This window comes from Numenius arquata, chromosome 3 (assembly GCF_964106895.1).
Source record: "Numenius arquata chromosome 3, bNumArq3.hap1.1, whole genome shotgun sequence".
In the NCBI taxonomy this organism is placed as follows: domain Eukaryota; kingdom Metazoa; phylum Chordata; class Aves; order Charadriiformes; family Scolopacidae; genus Numenius; species Numenius arquata.
The window spans coordinates 63753655-63775137 of record NC_133578.1 but is presented as its reverse complement, the minus strand read 5'-3'; the positions used below and the strand labels follow the sequence as shown (position 1 = coordinate 63775137).

Here is a 21483-nt window from a genome sequence, read left to right as displayed (position 1 = left end):
GGCTGAAGATCTTCAGCTGCAACCCAAGGCATGTATTACCAGTCTCATAAAGTACATCTTGAGTATATAGTATCACTGTTATTTTTCTTTCACTTTAAATCTTGAAGGAAATTAAGTATAATGAATGTTTTTTATGCTGTTATGAAACTACTTTTTAGTAAGAGGATAAGAGAGAATATGGAGCCAGAATTTTGACCTGAGCTATTTCTGGAGTGGTTAGTAATCTTCAGGCTTTTTACAGTATCATCAGTTTTCTTTTTCTTTGCTCTTTTTTTTCTTTCTAGTCTCAGTTACCACCTTGCAGTCCTATATTGAGATTTCTTAATCAGTTGGGGGAAAAAAGTATTAGATCAGTCATCTGTGAAGTAACTGTGAACTGGCTGGGTTTGTATTTTCCCAATAACTGTAGCTTCAGTATTGCTCACTTTGGAATTTTCCCCTCATCTCTTTTGTGCTACTCCTCTACTACCCACTGAGTAGTGCTAACCACTGAAGGTAGAAAACTATTACTAGAAGCCAGGTCAGTAAGTTGACCCAGGTTTCAATGACAACCTTTTGCTGGGTTTTTCTTTTCTTGGATAAATTAATCTAGTTATGACACAGCCTCACAAAGAGTTGCTCTTTGCAAAATCAGAACTGCGAGGTTGATCATGTGCAGGTGGAGTGGGCCAATATGTGAATTTCTTGAATCTTTACTGCAGCAGAAGCCCCTGTACTATGAAAATACAATTGAAATTGTCTGCAGCAGTGGTTCTCTTGCATTTGAGTGTGTGCAAGTCTAGGTTTTGTTCATGTAAAATTAAAACTCTGGATTTAGAACTGAATCATGTATACAAACAACCCATTTAAAATTTGAATAGTAATTTTTTTGAGAGATGAAAAAAGAAGAAATCATTTTCTGAAATCAGGAATAGGACATACTGACTAGTTTCCCAGCCAGGTGAATCCTCAACAGCTCCCATATTGACAATCACAGATGCAAGTTGTGTATGAATGCCAAGCCATTGCTCGGTTTTGCACGTCTGCCCATGATGGATTCTGATTTAGTTCACTGTACTGTTCTTTCAAGTAATGAAGCAGACCCAGATCCTTTTGTTACATATAGCTCTGAAAAGCAAGTTACAGCTAGCAGCATTCATTTTAGACATCCTATTGGTTATGGTGTCTTTTTTCTTAAGGAAAATTTTAGGTACTGAATTAGGTCTTGTCTGTCTTTTCAATTGGCAGCATTACTATTTGGTGACATACTCCCCTATGAAGAGAAAATAAATTCAGATTAATAGAGAAAAAAGGCACATGTTAAAAAAAAAAAAAAAAGGAAATTGACTAAAAAAAAGTCTCTTTGTTATTTTCATTAGTTTTATTGTAGGTATTCTAGATTTGAACACAAATAATTGAAAAACTCCCGTTCTAATGCTCTTAAATGTATCCTTCCTCTTTGTGATGTATCAGTGTTAGACACACTGTTTGTACATCTGTTTCACTACTTCATTGTATTATGGCTTGTTAATAATAATCATACTTAAATATAAATTACAACTTGCTGTTTCTTGCAGAATGCAACGTTTCCTTGTATGTAAATAAAGTATATATTCCTGACTCAGGGGAATGATTTGTATTTAGGGAGGTAATTTTCCTAACCGTGTCTAGAATATTTCTCTCCAGTGTATTTTTTGCTTTGTTGTGGTTGTTATGATGTGGTTTCTTGCCAAGTGTATTTGCATTACAACAGTCTCAATTAATAATAATATGCAGAAAAAATTAGGTTAATTAATAATCTCATTTTTCAACTAAATTAGAAGCAGAAAATGGAAAGACATCACTGGGAAAAAGGAACTTCTTTCACACGCATTAATTCATTTCTATGCAAAACACAGGTCTCACAGATTCTTCCTGTTTATGTCTAGTGAAACATAAACACTACTCTCCAGACCTTTTATTTTAAAACAAAAAATCCTAGAGCTCGGGAAAATGAAAGTAAGGAAACTGCAGGTTATTTGCTGCATGGATGGCAGTTTCAAAACAAAGCTTTGTGTTTGTTACATTTTAATTTTGTGTTGTCCCCTCAGGTTCTGATTCTCTTCAGTCTTTGACTGGTACCATCCTGTTGTAAAAATTAAAAACATCAAGAAATTTATGTAGATATATTTCAAATGAAGAAGCATATTGACATGTTTACATTGAACAACTGGAGTGTGTCCAAGCGTGTGAGCATTATAAATTTCCATGGAACAGCTAGTTCAATTTTCACTTTAGACAAAGGTTCTAGGTCCATATTAGTAACTTTAATTCTCATTTGGTGCCAATTCAATAAAATTTTAGAAGTCTAATGACTGAAGAAAAATATGCAGAATAAATGTATTAATATTGAACGAACTTGTCTGTTTTGATTTGCAGTTAAGTATTGTAACCAGTACCAAAATCAATCAACACTTAGTAAATTTGAGAAAGCCAAAAATGTGGGTTCTGGCTTGGTTGTAATTTTCAAGAAAAGAATTTTACCAAAGTCAATCAACTGTATAATTTGAAGCTGGATAAGTAGTTTTATACTGAAACCAAATTATTATATAATGTCTGAGCCACAACCTCAGTTTCCTCCTTGCATTTCAGTTCTCTCATGCTAACCCTTCCCTACCTCAGAATAGAAAAGTATCTAAAATAAAAGGACAATTTTGATAAGAACTTTAACAATTGCTTACCAACTAGAAACAGCAAGTGGTAAACCTCAGTGCCTTCTTATTTATATACTGTCTACCTAAGAAGGATAGTACTTGCTTAAATTTAGAAGTACTTTTCTTTTTGTATCTTCTTAAGATGTTGAATTTACTCATGAATGTCTGTTTAAAGGGAGTCTCCCAGTAAATGGATGGATAGAAAAAAATATTAAGGCGTTGCAGCTACCTTGGTTCTTGCCTTCTCCTGAAATCTTAAGAGCTGCAGATAAGGAGCCAAGTGCTGGTAGTGTCCTGGTAGAACGCTTATTGCTGGCATATGTCTGTCAGCTGCGTAGAAGGATTAGTTGAAGTTGAAATGGTTTGTTTCACAGGTCTTTGAAGGTTCTAGAAGATCAGTCTTTTCCTGAGGTAGCTGGTGTGAAAGATCAGACTTATAGTGGTTATCATGAATTACCTCATTGTGTTTTGCAGTGCGTTCTTCAAAAGTCTTTGGACAAATCAAGTGCCTGGTCCGTCTTGAAATGGTTTAGTTAGTTTATCTATAAATGAGAATCCCAGGGGAAGAATCCAATTTTGAGCCCAGAAATATTAAGCAGCTGGCATTTTCTGTGTCATAATTGCTAATTTTTGATTCTCCACTAACCAGCATAAAATTAGTCTGGATTCCTGCTGCTTAAGAAGTTGGTGTGACATGGTGCGGGTCCAGTTTCTTAAGATGTTTGTTATTTGTTCATGGAAAACTCAAGTGTCCAGTGAAAAGAACTGAAAGAAAAAACATAGCACAACAAAATACAGTTGCCACAGCCTTGGTTCATCAATAAAATTAAGCCAGACTTCTAATTATTGGTGCTTCTGAAATAATTGGAAGAGGGCAAAAAGGTGTTATTTTTCTGAAGAATTACAGTATTACAGCTAATTTTCTACTTTGAAACTGAGCTATAATTCAGAATGTTTGTGTTCTGAAATGTAAAACTTGGTGGAAATAATTGATTTTAAGTCCCATCAAAATTAAGTCTTTTGGTGTTTTATTGCTGTACAGCCACTAAGGCTATCCAGAAATCGTTCTATTTTTAGTTTCAGGGTTTCACCATCTGTCTGTCTTCTGATGTGGAATGTAATTGAGCTATTTAAAATATTTTGCTTATAGACACAAGGAGTATGTGTGAAGGAGCAGCACAGATAGTTCAAATTACGGAAACAGTGTGGCAGCTGTAGCACAATTCTCTGCCTAGTCTTCCTTGGCATGTTGTCTGATTTAGAAGTCATCAGTTTACTAATGTACTGAAGTATTGAAAGCATAAAGTTGCTAACTAAAATAAAAAACAAGCAATTCCTTTGGCTCATCACATGAAAATCTCTGTGAATTTCAAAATTCTTACTTTTCTTTAATTGCAACAATTATTTATTTAAAATATTCATTGTGTACAATCACTTTTAAATGGGAGTGGAGCTGGGGAAATGTCAATTCATTAGTAATTTCCAGATTCAAGTCACAGATTCCTTGCTCCGGTTGCTGCTGCTACCACTATCTTTACAGTAATACCGAGCATGTATTACCTGTCATTATTCTCTCTCCAGCACTTGCTGTTTGCCAGGTACATACACCCATGTCACCTTTCTTTACAAGTGTGTAGTCATTTTAAGCACGTTATAGTTTATAACTTTAAAGCGGTAGAATAGATCCTAAATAATTGTTGGCGTAGCTGTAATCTGGGTTGCTAAGGTATATTTTAAGTTTCATTCCATAAAATGCAAAATAGAGAGCTGGGCTTTTTTATTTTCTTTTCTTTTCCAGCCCTGCATCGCATTTACATTTTTCTATCAAACATCCTCATACTCTGTCCTGGGAATATTACACTATGTTCCAGTGTAAAGCGCATCTTGTTATGAGACTGATTGAGAACAGGATTAGCATGGAGTTCATGTTACAGGTAGGTATTTAAATGATCTTCTGAAATATAGACGACTTTTTGTCATTAGTTGCATTTCTATTCATTCAGTGGCCTTTAAGGAAGAACAAAACAGGTCATCATAGGATTCCATTTGTGTTTTCAGTTTTAGCAAGGTAGAACGAACGTAAAATGCAGGTGATTTGTGTTAGGATAAGGTTAGCTATTATTCTTATACATTACTTGTAATACTTTTTATATGTTGCACATTCTCTTTAATGCTAAGGTATTACCTTTCTTTGGGTTATTGTGATTGGTTGTTAACACTGAGGACCTGTTTTACTGGCCCCAACTGGTGTTGCTGTGAGCTAATTTACTCAAATTATAAATAATGAAAGTAATGAGAATCCAGCTGCTTCTCTCTCCACTGTATAGAATTTTCAATGCTAGGGGCAGCATGGATCTTTATATTAGGAGAAGCAGTTGAATATATGATTGTAATTTTATTTTAAAAATATAAACTTCTGCAGAATTGTAGTTTTTCTTTATTACTAAATATGTTTTGTGACATGCTTTAAAAAAGATGGCGTACTGTAAACAGACACCCAGTTAGAAACTGAATGGTATCTTTTTCTGTCAGCTAAGGGTTTCTTTGGTTTTTTGTTTGTTTGTTTTATTTTTTTTTAGGATAAAATGTATGCGCTTGTCCTTGAGCTATTTTAAGCAGTTGTCATGTTGACAATACATCAGATGCACCTTTTTTAGACTTTTCCTTACATAAATTTTAATTATTTTTTGCAATTTTTTAAAAGGAATAGTAAAGTAGAGAGCTTGAGGACTTTTATTTCTAAATGCAGATATAGTTAATGATCTGTTTTACTGTAGATAATTTTTGAAAGCTGATAGTCTTTTACTGGATTTTGTGTGTGTATATGTAGCTTTGAGGAAGTTGGTTCTTTGAAAAAGCTCAGGTGGAAGGAATTGATTAAAAACTCACCCCTTACCCTCTGCATTATAATTTGGTAACTAAAGGCCACACGTGCTTGTGGTGATGTAGCCTCACAGATTATATGGTTTTGAAGTATAGAGGTGCTTAAAACTAGAAAATGGATGCCAAAAAGTGTTTCTATATTCCACTTTGAATTCAACTGTCTTTGTAAGAAAGCTGCATGATAAGTTGTACCTGTAGCAGTGATGAGCAAAGAAGAGATTTTTAGTTTTATTTTGTTGCCATTAAACATTTCTCATGTTAAGAAGCTGGGGTTTCAGAGCTTTTCTCAGTATCGTGGATGGTTTGCCTTAAGTAAAAATACGTCTGTGTTTGCAAATCACAATTTCTGATATGGACAAGCAAATAATTTTCTGAAGTGTCTTTATTTTGAAAGACTTTTTTTGAGGTCAGTTATCGGGGAATGAGTTTATTGGCCTTTAGTTGCAATTCAACTGCAACTAAACAAAAAAGCTTACTTTATATATTGAAGTATTTAGTGAAAGTAATAACTTTTTATCATTTTAGGTTTTCAACAAGTTGTTGAGTCTGGCCAGCACTGCTTCATCTCAGAAGTTCCAGTCACACATGTGGAGTCAGATGTTGGTTTCCACATCTGGGTTTTTGAAATCTATCTCAAATGTCTCTGGCAAAGACATCCAACCTTTAATAAAGCAGTGGGTGTATCCTTTTTATTTCTGGTCTGGATTGTTAATATGGAGAATGAATTTGTTTTTAATTGGCAGTATTATAGGAATGTGAGGAGAGGTATGAAATATCTTTGCTTAAAACAGTTAAGTACATTATTCTTTGAATTAGAAATAGATGTGAGCCACAGGTTCGCACTCCTTTCATAGTCATTCAGAGTATGCTGGCTTTTTTGGGTGTTCTTTACTAGACGGGGCTTCATGATTTTAAGTTTTACTTTGAAAGAAGCAGAAGAACTCTGCTGGAATTTAAGGCCAAATTATACTAAAGGGATTCCAGAGGACACTGCCCATAGAAATATGCTGAAGTCTGACATGGAAAATGCTATAGTCTGGTGCATTTTAAGATGTGATTTCCAGTAAATCACCCTGAAGTAACTAACCTAAAGCGCAGATTGATAGTTTAAAATACACTAACATTTAATAGCTTGGTGGCTTGTGTTAATATTACAATTTCAGGTAAAATAAACCTCTGTGTGTGATTCTTCAAATTTCAGTGATACTAGTCAAGAAGTAGGGTTTCTTATTTTGGATTGATATGATGGTAAATTTGAATTTTCTCCATTTAACAGCTTTATTTGGTAGTTTTAATTAACATGACTGTAGGCTAACCTCATACATGATTGCAGCAAAACCATACCTTACTGTTCTAACAGAAAACAAAAGTAGGCATTTATATTCAGACATTATTTACTTGAGCTGACTTAACAGTCTTCATGCATCTAAATATTACCTTAAAAACACTGTATAATTAATATTTATAGAGTAATATGAGAAGTTACTATTTTATCTGCATCAAAAGTATTCATAAAGTGTAAATACGCATTATTCTAATTTCCACACTTAGCTGTGCCAAGTGCTTGAGGAAAGTAGGGGTTCTATATGTACATATAATTACGCTGCAGCTATACCTAAATGCCAGCATTAATGTCAGAGCTGGGTGAATCCTAACTACGTTTGTTCTGTAAGCGAGGAAGAATTGTTACTCTCAGATTTGGGGATTTTCAGCTTCTCTGGACTTTGGCCCCAAGGTTGATCCTGTTAACTGTAACTTGTGTTTAATCCTATGGTTGCAACCTCCCTACCGTGCTTCAAAAGCTGTTGCATCTGTGATAGTAGATTTTCCACCTTGTTAGACACCAGGAGGTCTTTGTATTGTTTGGGAGGATATCTTATTACTGTTAACTTACACTATTGAGTGCTGTGTTGATGCTGAGCTTAAGCCTTGTGCTGAAGAAACCACTAAAAATGCCTTAAGCTGTATCTGATGACAAAATCACAAACCTTTATAAAGGCAGCCGCTGTGAACAGAACCAATCTGAGCCAAATGACTGTATTTTGGGAGAGAAGTTAATAATGCCTGTACGGTAAGAAGCCTCTCTGAACCTGGCAGCTCCTCCCTTAAATGTCAGGACATGAAAGAACAGGTTTTTCTTCCCTGTTTTTTTCTTATATTGTCAGAGACTCGTTGGGAGCATGCAGTAGACTAAAATACTTCTCTCTAGTGTTTTAATTTTACTATAAATAAAATGTAGAAATGGCTGTCATACAAATAATGAATGATGAAATTTTTCACAGGAATAGTTGTCTTGAAGAAATTGTTACCTACGACAAAAATTCAGAGTGAGATCATTACTTTTTGGCAGTCGTATTTTATACTCTCATGTAAATGTGAACTTGTATACACATGCACACATGTGAATGCTGAATGCTCACAATGAGTTTGAAAAACTGCAATAAAATAATTGAGTTAAATCTAACATGGGTAGGAAACAGAAGCTAATGTCTACATTCCCCCCTGAGTTTTATTTAACTGAAATATATAGCAAAACAAATCAGATTGAAATTCCTGAAGTCTTACTCGGTTACTTTCCCTTAGAGCATGCCAAGGACATTGGATGTGGTGGGGTCTGATACAGTTTTTCATAATGACTTCTTTCTTCCTAGATAATTTTCATTGTACTTTAGTTTTTTTCCATAAGGTACATGATTATACATTAAAGAACAGTTGAAAGAAAAAGAAAATCTTAAAAAGTTCATGAATGAACGTGTTTTCATTTCCTGATTTTCTTGGGATAGGAATTTCTAGGAATGAGGCATAAAGCAAGTGTAAAGAGTGAAAACATTGAGAATGATATTTATTTAATTGTGCATTAGTTCCTATACTGCTTATTAGTGATCAGAGCGGAGTTGTAAAATTTTATGGTAGCTTTGCATTTAATAGAAAACGGAATGTATTGGAATTAGAAATAAAACAAGACTACACATCTCCTGGGACTCAGAAATATGTGGTAAGGTTGATTTTCCATATTTTACCTACACATACAAGTTTACCTACACATTAATAAGCATAATTTTAATGTTACCAACAAAATCTTTTGAACTTGAAGGGTCCTCTTAAAGTGACAGTGCAAGAACTTGATGGATCATTCAACCATACATTGCAGATTGAAGAAAACAGTCTTAAACATGATATACCTTGCCACTCTAAAAGCAGAAGGTAAGAATTAAAATACAAACTGCAAATATTTTTAGTATGGATGTATGAAAACATATAGCGCATTGATGATTAATATATGCTTTTTAAATTTAATGTTTATATTTTGTTAATCTTACTGAATAAGATTTACCTGTGATATAAGGGGAGAAAATAGAATTTACTACTGTTTATGGACAGTAGGAAACCTTTCATTTTATATGCATTTTTTAATTATAAGGAAAGATCTTAAGGTTTATAAAGAGCTTATTCATATAGAATGAGTTGAATGAAGACTCTAATTAATTAGAGTACTTAAAATGCCTTTAATGGGAAAGACAAATTAGAGGGAAGACAAATGTAGGCCAGGGGAATGCCTCAAGTGAAGGCATATGAATGAAGCACTTGCATAGTTTTCCTTTTCTGTTAAGAGTTCCAAGGTTGTTCACTAAACCTAACGAGCGAGAAAAGTAACATACTTCCCAAACATATTTTCTCAGTTTCCTAATGCATTTTAATAACTAGTTTGACCTCTGCTTCTCACAGTTGCATGCTTATGTGTAATTGTAAAAATGGTGGGAGTCAAGTTTAAAGCATTGTAAAGTATTGGTGATTATTATTTGAACAAAATTAATGCACAGCTCAACTTTGTCAATATTTTTTGCTGGAGAGAGCATTATATTCTATGTGGTAAAATACACAGAGTGCTTTTGCCGGCTGAAGCTCCATTTATAAATATATCTTTGCTAGTATGACAAATTTTTTAATACTTGTTTTTTTCTATTTTCTTTTTCTTAATAGAAACAAAAAGAAAAAGATTCCACTGATGAATGGAGAAGAGGTGGACATGGACCTTTCTGCTATGGAGTAAGTTAGGTTGTTGGAGACTAAAGCATGTCTATTTTGAACAATTTGATAGTAATCTTGTACTTCATTATATGACTGGCAAATTTCAAGACTACCACATTTCTTTGCTTCTTTGAGACTTTTGTTCTGTAGCTGGGATAATTCTGGTGAAGCGTAAAATGTATGGATTAACTACTATAATCAGTTTTAAAAAAATAGTAGGCAAGATAAGATGATAGAATAAATTACTTAATTCTTTCTTACACATTTCTAACGATATCTTTCAGCTGACTTCAAAGGTAAAATATAAACAAGAATTTGCTTGAAACAAAGTAAGAGCAATTTTTGTTGGACCTTGATGAAGACCATTTAACTAGCACTGAGACAGACAAGTTCCTGAAATCTGTGGTTAATTCTGAAAGAAACCTTTTAGATTGAAAATAAGCGATGAAATGCTTTGTGCTGAAATTCATACCGGCATTAATTCCAGTTGGAACTTTTAGCTCTTTGGAAGCAAATTCTTGCTCAATGTAAATACCCGCTTTACCCTCCTTGACTTGGAATAGCGGTGCTCTCAGAAATCCTGAAGGTGTTGATACCTTGTTTGATGGCTGAGGGAAGTAAATAATCTGCTCTTGCAAACTAATCGTGTCACTTTGAAGGATAGATTGCTTGTTACCTTAAAAGTGTTGGAGATCCTTGTTAAATATAACCTCATCTAAAATATGATGAGAAATAATCTAATAGGGGATATTTTCATCTATTAAGCTATTTTCATCATTTCTATATGATAGTTGACATATGAATAAATAGCTTTTAATTGTATCTAAGAGCAATTAACATAAATATTTATGAGTGGTTCCAACCAGTTATGTTCAGAGAGCTATTGCAGTACACTGAGCTGAGACCTTGATGATTTTCTTACAACTACTTTTGAACTGGTATATGATTTTGTCTGCTAAACTTCTAATCAACAATGCTGCCATTCTTTTGTCCAGTTTGGACTTCTCTGCTTCAAGCATATATGATAATGTTTGCTCTTTTCTATTCTTCTAAATCCTATGTATGCACTCTTCATTATCGTTTCTTCTCCAGCTACTGTCTTGACAGTAATTCTAGATACTCAACAGATGTATATAGAAATACATATCATATTTGTAATGATGCTGTTTTAATCATTCCAAACTCTCTCCTGATTTCAAGTCTGTATTTTGCTGTTATCAATTTTGTGTGGAAAACTGAGTAAGAGACTTTATTATAGTTTGTGCTTGTTGCTCCCGTAAATGACTTCTGCAGTCATGGTGCTGTGTGAATACTAAAGTATAAAACGCTTCTTTGGACGGAATAAAGCTGAGTGAATGGTAGTCTGTAGGACTAAAACTTTAGTCCTTTCACTTTTATTGTCATTTGACTTGGCAGGTCTGGGCATTTGCATGGTTACACTTGTCAGCTTTCGACATCGTAGCATGTGTGTGTTTGTAAAGCACTTTCACGTCTGTTGATAAAAAACAGTATATAGAAAACTGGGTGTTTACCACCAGATTTTCTTTGTTGGAAGCTAAAAGGTGATCAAGTAATGCTCACCTATGAAATTTATGAGGAAGTAGAATTAAGTATTTTTTAGATTATACAGTAGTTGACCGTGAACTCAGATTTGTACGTTAAAAATACTAAACACTGTATTCATTGTAATGTATTAGAGGTTTGGACAGATTGCCCTGGGAGGCTACAGAATTGCCATCCTAGAAGCAGGAGACTGGGCGAGATGACTTTCAAAAGTCCCTTCTAACTTAGATTCCTTTATGGTTCTTTGACTCTAAATACTTCAAAAATAACTCGTAACAAGTTAGAACATCTTTTGAATTTCTATAGTCTTGAAATGTTGTAAGCTATTAATGTTTTTCATGTCTGTCTTAGTGCTGATTCCCCTTTGCTCTGGATAAGAATAGACCCTGATATGTCAGTACTGAGGAAGGTAGAATTTGAACAATCTGATTTCATGTGGCAGTATCAGCTTCGATATGAGAGAGATGTGGTTGCACAAGAAGAAGCCATTCTGGCACTGGAAAAGTTCCCCACTCCGGCATCGCGGCTTGCACTGACTGATATACTAGAACAGGAGCAATGTTTCTACCGAGTGAGAATGCTGGCCTGCTTCTGCCTTGCAAAGGTGAGGTTGTGTGGATGGGAGAAAGGGAAGAAATCTGCTAGACGTTGTAAGCGTTTGAAAGTGGGTCAAAACTCATCACAGTTCTTAAACTGGCTTGATATTTAGCCTCTTAAATGCATTTGCCAAGTATTTTTAACATGACTGATTTGGAAGGAAAGCTGTATTATTTTAGTCTGTAAATGGAGACTGCAGAAGGCTTTCATAATTGTCAAAATTGAGATGTCAGACACGAAAACCACAAGGGTTTTTTCCAGATTTCATTAAGTTGCAGAAATAAAAGACTTTTGTTTAATTTTTTTTCAGAGCCAAAATGTATTTTTTCATTTTACTGGGAAGTTCCTTGGCCTGTCTGTTGTGAACTCTGGAGTGGTGAAATTCATGTCTGTTTAATGTGAATTCAGATTGCTGTTCTATATTGTTTCAGATTGAATAGGGGCACAAAAGAAACGTCATGTTGGCCTGCAATTAAATATTAAAAAGCCAAATAATTGCCTTGAAAAGGGAGGATTTCTTTTTTCTTTAGACACAAAAGTAGCATTAAGAATGAAAATTAGAGAACTCTTTAAAACAACTGGGTGGAAACACAGAAGAATTAAGAATTTCTGAAATGGCATGTTGTTGGCATACTTTTATGGACATAAAGGCATACTTATTGACAATTTGTAGGGTTCAGGTTATTGGCATATAGCTTGCTTTCTGCTGTGTACCTGTTGAGAATAACTCAGTACCTGTATAGAAATAAATCCTTTGGCCTTATGTTGAAAATCAAAATCCAAGGAATGTTTGTGACGAAGTGTTTTAGTATTATGAAACATTGATGTAATACTGCCAGTCACGTGCTAGTATTGGTACTGCCAGTGTCTGACTTAAAATATGCACATTTCATAATGAATTCACTTGGAATATTTAAACGTGTCTATTCCACAGGTAAATATTAAAAGAGCAGTTGTTACAGTGTTTAAATGCAATATTTTTTTCAGTCTTTACTTTGAATTTTCAGGCAATTGGGCTGCAGATAATCATAACCAGTTTTGCTCACTTGTAGTTGCATGAAAAATCTTGGGTCTTCAGATAAAGTGGGCGACTTACAGAAAACAAGATTATAAAGCTTAAGCAAAAAGTATGGCTGTGACATTGAATCAAGGTGAAGGAGCATGGCAGGGCAGAGTTGTAGATATGCTCATGTAAGTTATCTCGGAATGTGTAATATATTCTATCACTAGCTCCAACATCAGGGCGTTAGAAAGAATCACTTCCTGAAGTTATTAACTTAGTTTAATTTTCACAGCCTGAGTTGAAGGATGCAGAAATAGAGTGTACCTGCCATCTTTTTTAGTAGAAATAATGCAAGGCAGGCTACTTGAGTTATGCTGTGGGGAATGTGCAAATACATTAAATTCAGTGTGTAGCGTATCAGTAGAATAAGTAGAAAACTTGGATTCTGACAGTATTTAAAGGGAAACTCAAATGAGTCAGAACACATTATAAGACTAAAAAATACTGAAAAGAAGATGATTTAACTGCTCTTGATTTAATTTGAAAATGCTGTTGGTCATCTATAGATCTTGCAAAATGAAATGTTTAAAATAAGTAGAAGCTAAAAAATATTTTAAATTTTACACCCCAATTTTAATGAAATGTTTAATATCTTGTAAATATAGTAACCTTTGATAATATTTTTGAGGTTGGGTTTTATTTTACACTGCTACAGAAGTCTCACATTTGCAGTTTTAAGTTCATCGTCATGGTTTCTAAGGAGTCTTTGGGATTCAGCTTCCTCTGCAGGAAGAGTCATTGTGTAGCTTACAGAAGCAGCTATATCTGCATCTTTAGTTTGAAGACTTCAGTTAATGCAAAGGGAACACCTAGTCTGACTGCAGTATTTTCTCTCTCTGACTTTCCTCTGAAACCTGACTTAATGGGAAGATGGCTTTCAGTAATAAAGCACCCGTCTTATGTAAGAGCAATGGTGGAAGGGATTGGTATCCATCTTTACATGGCCTCTTGCTTTTCTTTCTCTTATTGCATGTGTAATGCCCTTTGAAACAAGATAATTAATTTGGAAGGAAATAATCAAATTCATTTTCTTCTGAGTGAAAACAGATTTTTTTTCCTTCATTTGTGATATGTCTGTGACAGTGTAAACTCCTGCTACGTTGTAGGGTGTGTTGGCCCCATTTGTTTGTACACACACACACACACATGCAATCTGTCATCAGGTCTAATCCCCCATCAGGTGTAGGTGTTCTCCTCTGCAGGCTTCCACTGCTCCGTGCAGCAAAGATATGAAACCCAGGATGCTGGGAAGGCACAAAAGCAGTTTTGTCTTTGTGGAATCTTACTGCCTTACACCAAAACAGACTGCAGCAATAAAATTGTCTCAGTGCATGGTCTCTTTGTGAATTTCAATTGAAGTTAGAGGTAACTGACTTGCCTTTCACTGTAGGGGTGGTCTTTTTAGTCTTAGGGTGGCTGAGGCCTTCTTAAAGTCTAGGCTGAGGTTACTGGCAGGGTAAATTTGGGAAGTTGGTATTGCAAAAGCCTCTTCCATAACTGGCTTCTGTAGAGTCAGAAAACTTGGTTTAGTAAACACAGAATTTTCATCTAAAATATAAAAGAGAAAATAATTAAGAACAGAAGTTTATCATGGAAAGATAATTAGTTACAGACATCTTCTAAGTGGAACAATTTTCATAAAATTTACCTTTAATGTAGAGAAGATATATTAGGGATGGCAGTGGAAACTTAGCTAATATAAGATAATACATTGATGAAAATATGTATCTATTTGAAGGACACTATGTTCTTGGCAATTATCCTTTTTGATTATGGGAAATGTGTGTTTTTCTACAGCCAAACTAAACTTGCAGTGGTGATGTTAATATGATTTCCTTTCCCCCCTAATTATACAGATTGCAAATTCCATGGTAAGTACGTGGACAGGACCACCAGCCATGAAGTCACTCTTTACCCGAATGTTTTGTTGTAAGACTTGTCCAAACATTGTGAAGACCAACAACTTCATGAACTTTCAAAGCTACTTTCTGCAAAAGGTAAATTTTTTTTTTTTCACTGAACATTTTAAAAGAAATGTCAAAATACAAAAATGATCATACAATTGACAACAACAGGAACATGGATAGCACAGTTCTGCTTTTTGACTCCTTCATAAAACTCTGAAATAACTGCTTCTTTCTTATATGGCATCTGTTTGTTCCATCTTAGTCAAAAATCAGTTAACAAAGTTTTAGCAATTTTTTCGGAGTAGCTGAAGTTAAATTAGCAGTTTCTTCAGAAGAATGGAGTACATATAATAATAATTTCTAAGTATTTGTGAGCTCATTCTTACATAGAGTTTATTGCACAGTAACAAAGCTACTCATTTTATCTTTTAGGTGAATTCAGCAGCTGTCTTTATTCATTAATGACAATTATATCGTACTGCAAATAAAATCTCATAAATCTTACCTTAAATTGGTGGGCTTTTTAGTTCAAGGCATTGCATAATCCTTCTTGCCCCCTCCTTTCTATTAATTGTCAACGTCATGTATTGCTGCAGCTTACTTTAATGTTAATGCAGGCTTTTTTACTGGGACTTATAGTTGTTAGTTGCACAGTGGACAACAAAATGAATTACAGTGGTTTTCTCTCAAGAATCGCTTTATAATTATTGAATAATTGAGTTCTTATTTCACAGATTTCATATTCCTGATTACAGAGAAAACTCAGATTTTGTTTTCTTACTCTGTCCAAAACTGCTTCATCCTTCTCCCTGTGTCTCTCTCTTGGATCTTCTTCTGTATTTTTCTGCTTTTTTTGTCATTGTTCATTCTTTCCCACTAAATCTTACACTTTGTTCCCTTTAATCCCATGTCCCAGGCTTATAGATCTAGAGCAAGAATCCTAAATCTGTGTGAGTGGAGCCTAAGAGAGCTGCTTAGCTCATTGTAAAATAAATACCTAATCAGGCTAATACCTGTTAGGCTAATAATTGTTTAGGCTTCACTGCCTGTATTGGATCTATACTTCTTAATGGTAATGGAAGCTTAGACATTATGTTCACATGAAAACACCAAAATTCAGTGTCTGTCTCAGAATTAGTTCCATTCCCATTTTCTGTTTTTCATTATTTTTCATCTGTTATCTTTTTGATCGTGCTTTGATTTGAGAGTGTTTTCTTGGATATACAGCTTTTTTCAAATGTGTCTGCACTATAACTAATTATTGAGTAATAATTACATAGTTCATTTTATCTGAAAATTATATAGCATGTGGTATGACATTCAAAAAGCATTTAAATCCAACTTTTCAGAGATTTTTGTAGAATTGTTAATTGCTCATTTTCAGGATGAAGTCCTTTTCAGGGTGTAATCTTTTCACTAATGTATGAATGATGATAGTATTAATTTTATTTAACAGACTATGCCTGTTGCCATGGCCCTTCTGAGGGATGTTCACAACCTCTGTCCTAAGGAGGTTTTAATGTTTATTTTGGATTTGATCAAGTATAACGATAACAGGAAGAATAAGGTAAAGAACATGTTTATTTTAATCTCTCACGATTTTGTTGAAAAAAGTCTTAGTTAATATACTGTATGATGTTTTATGCCACTAACATAAATACCTGACTCTTTGTGCTTGTTGACTTACTAAAGAGCTGCCTGTCTTCATTTGCACACATACTTTTCTTGCTTTACTCTTTTTCATTCAAAAGACCCAGGTGTTTTGAGAAAATGTGCATGAAGCTAACATGTAGCACGCACAGTTAGGCACTGGTTGCTGGGGTTTTTCTCCACCTTGAGACGAATATTTGAAAGAGCAAGGAAAGGATATAATCTTTTTTTTTAAATTGTATGCAGGACTCTGGAATTCTGGGTTCTGAACGTCAGCTCTAGCTCACAGAACTGGATTGTCTTCATCTAGTTAAATATCAGCTGAAACCTAGGTTGATATTGTTCCATCACAAAATGGAAGCACCTGAGTTGGAAGTGTTGTCATCTAAAGTTCCTTCCCACACAGACCACCTCTGAAGAATGATTAGACCTTTAAGATCCTGAGATGATGATTTCTCTATATAGAGAGGAACTGTCTGATTTTCTGAGGTGCTAAGCCCCCGTTAACCTTAGTAGCCTTGGTAATGAATACAGAAACAGGTAGTTTTAGATGCTCGCATTTAGAAATACTGGCTTTTATTTCCATATCTGGAAATTTTTTGATGCCTGATTTTTCCATTTTTATAAAACAATGTATTACTACTAATATGCTTGTCTTACAGAGTGAAGATTAATGACTGATAGTATGTCTGCTTGCACAATCACACTCAAATCTATTTTCAGAACAAATTTAGTCCTGTTTTGTTTTTTTCATGCAGTTTTTCACACGGTTTTTGCTTGAAGATCTTGTCCTGTAACTGCTTGAACATTTCTTAGCTTTTAAAGAATATGTATTGTTCTATTTGCTTGTGTTTAAATGCTGTTTTTATCTAGTTTTCAGACAACTACTACCGTGCTGAGCTGATTGATGCCCTGGCCAACTCTGTAACTCCTGCAGTCAGTGTGAACAATGAAGTTCGAACATTGGATAACTTAAATCCTGATGTTCGACTTATTCTTGAGGAAATTACCCGTTTCCTAAATATGGAGAAGCTTCTTCCCAGTTACAGGCACACCATTACAGTCAGGTGTAGTTTTGTAATTGTTGTACACATGAAGAGAGCAGACACATTCATACTGTTTTCTTGGTTTTTATGTACCTCTCTGTAGTTAGTATTTGAGATTTTAGCTTGTGTGTCTTAATCTTAAATGTCAAATTCCTTCCAATTTCCGAAAGCTGATAGCAGGTGTAAGTTGATCATGCTTGTGTCTCTTTAAGAAGAGCATTACTGAAGCCAAACAATGGGTTTGACACAGTGGGGAATTCTGTTTGTGTTTCTGCCTAATTCAGAGTTAGGGAGAGCTGTGTGTTAATGTTGTGAAAATAATTGTAACGTGTTCATTTCGATAATATAATTCTAGAAAAATTGCAGTATTTAATTTTGAAAAAAGTAATTTTTTTCTTCTTGCTGGCATTCCATAAACCTAATGCAGATTTCCTCTTTCTACCTCATCCAGCTGTTTAAAAGCTATTCGAGTGCTTCAGAAGAATGGTCATGTCCCAAGCGATCCTGCTCTCTTCAAGTCATATGCAGAATATGGGCACTTTGTAGATGTCCGAATAGCAGCATTAGAGGCTGTTGTTGATTACACAAAAGGTACTTTTTTCAAGTATTTTGACACTTTGCAACACTTGTGATACAGTAGAAAAATGTAATACTTCCCTCATTAATATTAGGTTGAAATAGTGTCTACCAGAAGAGCTCGTTTGATGACATGTTTTGATAAGAACCTGAGATTTCTGTGAATACTTTATCCTAGAGAATGCAAGTTTTATGAAGATGTGGTGAGCATTGTTTCTCAGTGTCTTGCAAATTGAATCAGATATCTGAGCTTTGAAATAGTAAGTAGACAGCACAATGAGTAGGGTAAGGGGTTTTGATAATTTCTTTTTAACGCTTTGTTTTCAGTGGTTATGATTCAGTTGAATTCAGCCATAATAGCCAGTCAAAGTGCTTGGTTTTGCTTTATCGTCTTGCTAATCTCTTTATTTTGCTCTTTGCATGCATCTTATGGTTATACTTATAGTCAACAACTTACAGTCAACAAATAATCCTTAAAATGCTTTGGTCTTATTGCTGTCATTTTGTCCAATGACTTCTCAAGCTAGGTAGGCAATGGGAGATTTTAAGGCAACTGGAGTCTTTGAGTGAATGCATCTGGCAGACTTTGGACATACACTTACAGACTGAAACCAGACTGTCATACAGAAAACCCAATAACTTCAAGGGTGGCTGTGTGCTGAGTGTCACTGTCAGGCTCAGTCCTCAGTCTTGTAATTCACCAGGCATTCTGGATCCATAACCCACGGCACATGTACCATTTGGTGACATTGTGAGCGATACCGAGCTAGAATTCAGAACTCTACTGGTGCTGTGCATCTCTCTCAGGCTGCTTCCTTTGTTCCTCCCTTCAGAGAGTGTTAGTGGAAAGATTTGCTGGAGAATGGAAAGCTTACTCATCAGCCTGCTTCCTTTAGAATAATCTCCTCATTAATTCATCCCACTCTTTGGAAAGACAAAATGATAGAAATAATGTTGTCTCATTAAATTCTTGACCTTTTATGGATAGTGTTTATAGTTAATAACTGACTTGGATCAGAAAGTATTTGCATTGCAAAGTAATATATCTTTAAAACAGCTGATCAAATGGGTTGCTGTATAAGCAAGATAGGGTAAGTTGCTTCAAATACTCTACAGGAAAGTAAAATTTGAATGGTAAAAAGTAGTAGAAAAATTACTTGGAAGAAATTGCTGATTAAGCTGACTGTAATTTTTGACTGAGCTCACTGCGAGATCTGGAAATGATGGATTAGAGTATTACTGTGCCTAACTTGCCCCTTGCCAACTGCTTTGTGTCTGATGCAGAGGTAACAGATGCAAATATCTATCTTCTATAAAGTCATTATGGTCCACAACACAGCCTGCTATCTAACTGCTCATCAGTATAATTTCTTAAATACAGCCTTCCAGCACTGAACACATTAGCTTCTGCTCCTGCTGTAAGACTGGTAAGTTTTTGGTGGAGGGGTAAATCCGGAAGCTCAGTGTGCTGACTGACTTCTTCAGCTATCCCGTACGGAAGTCAGCAGCGCTTGTCTCACAGAGCCTTAAACCTGGCTTTGGAAGGCAAAACGATTGACCATCTATTGCCAAGAGGTCTGATTCTAGTTGTTCCTGGTTACCTGGTTTCCAGTTCATACTGGATGTAAACCAGCAGCTATCAAATGCCTGTTGCTTGTGCCAAAGCTGACTTTTTAACAGTTCTTGTAAAGGAAGCTGACAGATTTTGTAATTTCCATAAAAAGGAAAGTCTGTATTTTCTGGGGCAGTGTGGAACTCCCATGTTTTTCTATCAACTCTCAGGGCAGGATTAGCGCTGCCTTTTTAAAGTTACTTTAAAAGAAATAATTTCTCCATGGAACTGAATAAGTTGTTTTCTTTGCTGTTAATAGTACGGCTTTTTTTGAGACACAGTAACTCTAAAATGCTTGAGGCAGCATATAAGGACTTGGACAGTTGATCTAAACTGGTTTGAAGTGAACAGACTTTATTAACTTTTTTAAGTTAGCTTCTGATAGTTGTATGTATACAACAAAGCAGTTGTGTATAGAGGTAACAACAAACTGTTCTAAATAAATATCCATGATTATCTAATCTCATGAATTTTAAAGTTTAGGGTCTCAGTGATGCTCTGCTGTAATTGAGAACTGATACACCATCTCTTGTAATTTGAAAAAATCTCAAGAATTTTTACTTCAGAAAGCAATTACTTATTTTTATGACTACTAGAAGTATGAAAATATACACATCTTTCTTTTCCCATAGCCTTCTCCTAGACTAAGTGGCAAGATACAGACAGGATGGGTGGTCTGTGAGATGGGTAGGAAATTGGGTCATGGGCCACACTCAGAGGTTGGCAATCAGTGGGTTTTATTCCGGCTGGCAACTGGTCACAAGTGGGGTGCCTCAGGGAACATCTGCCTAAATGATCTGGACAACAGCATTGAAAGCTCTCTCACTAAGTTTGCTGATGACATGAGACTGGGTGGTGAGGTGGACACATCAGAAGGGAGAGCCATCTTGCAAAGAGACCTGGACAGGCTGAAAGAGTGGGAAAGCAAAAGCTGTATGAAGTTCAACAAAGACAAGTGCAAGGTCCTGCACCTGGGACAAGATAACCAAAAAGCTCAGTACTGGTTAGGATCTGTGTGGCTGGGGAGCAGCATCGCTGAAAGGGACCTGGGGGTCCTGGTGGACAGCAAGCTGACCATGAGTCACCAGTGCCACCCCTGCAGCAATAAAGGCAAATCAGATCCTGGGCTGCATCCACAGGGTCATTACTGGCAAAGATAGAGATGCAATCATTGCACTCTACTCAGCACTTGTCAGGCTGCATCTGGAGTACTGTGTCCAGTTCTGGCCCCCAGAATTCAGGAAAGATGTCGGCAGACTGGAGAGGATCCAGAGGAGAGCCACAAAGGTGATCAGAGGGCTGGAGAACCTGCCCTTGTGAGGGAAGACTGGAGGAGTTAGGTCTTTTCTCTCTGGAGAAGAGAAGGCTTGGGGGGACCTTGTGACAATACTGCAATACTTAAAGGGCGGTTACGAAGAGGATGGAGGCTCTCTCTCCACAAGCAGCCGCATGGAGAGGATAAAGGGCAACAGGTACCAGTTGCACCATGAGAGGTTTCAACTTGATATAAAAAATAAATTTTTTACAGTGAGAGCAATCAATCAGTGGAACAGCCTCCTGAGGGATGTGGTGGTGTCCCCATCGCTGGAGGTTTTCAAGATGGAATTAGACACGGTACTAGATAATCTCATCTAGTCTCTATTTCCCACAAAAGCTTAGACCAGATATCTTTTGAGGTCCCTTCCAAACTGGGCTGTTGTATGATTCTAGGATTTTTCTGGCTTAATAAGATTTTTTTCTGCCTAAGGTCAGGTTTAATTTGTCCTTGCTCCCTAAAATGCGTCTTAGTTGCTATATAAATTTGAAGAGCAGGTTAAATGCATTTGTAGCAAAGCTTTGGAAGTCTAGCAGGCCTAGTTTACACTATTAGGCAAATATCAGGGAA

General features: G+C 35.6%; 1 protein-coding gene across 1 annotated transcript in view; it reads left to right on the top strand.

Annotated features, from left to right (window-relative positions):
• The window catches only part of TAF2 (TATA-box binding protein associated factor 2), a 62408-nt gene that overhangs the window by 19417 nt on the left and 21508 nt on the right, over positions 1 to 21483 (top strand). Inside the window, exons 11-20 of the mRNA XM_074144952.1 lie at positions 4437 to 4606; positions 6081 to 6235; positions 8436 to 8550; positions 8650 to 8759; positions 9537 to 9602; positions 11499 to 11751; positions 14664 to 14804; positions 16171 to 16281; positions 17238 to 17431; positions 17862 to 18001. Of these exons, the coding sequence (XP_074001053.1) occupies positions 4437 to 4606; positions 6081 to 6235; positions 8436 to 8550; positions 8650 to 8759; positions 9537 to 9602; positions 11499 to 11751; positions 14664 to 14804; positions 16171 to 16281; positions 17238 to 17431; positions 17862 to 18001 (1455 nt within the window). The remainder of the gene's footprint in view (positions 1 to 4436; positions 4607 to 6080; positions 6236 to 8435; positions 8551 to 8649; positions 8760 to 9536; positions 9603 to 11498; positions 11752 to 14663; positions 14805 to 16170; positions 16282 to 17237; positions 17432 to 17861; positions 18002 to 21483) is intronic.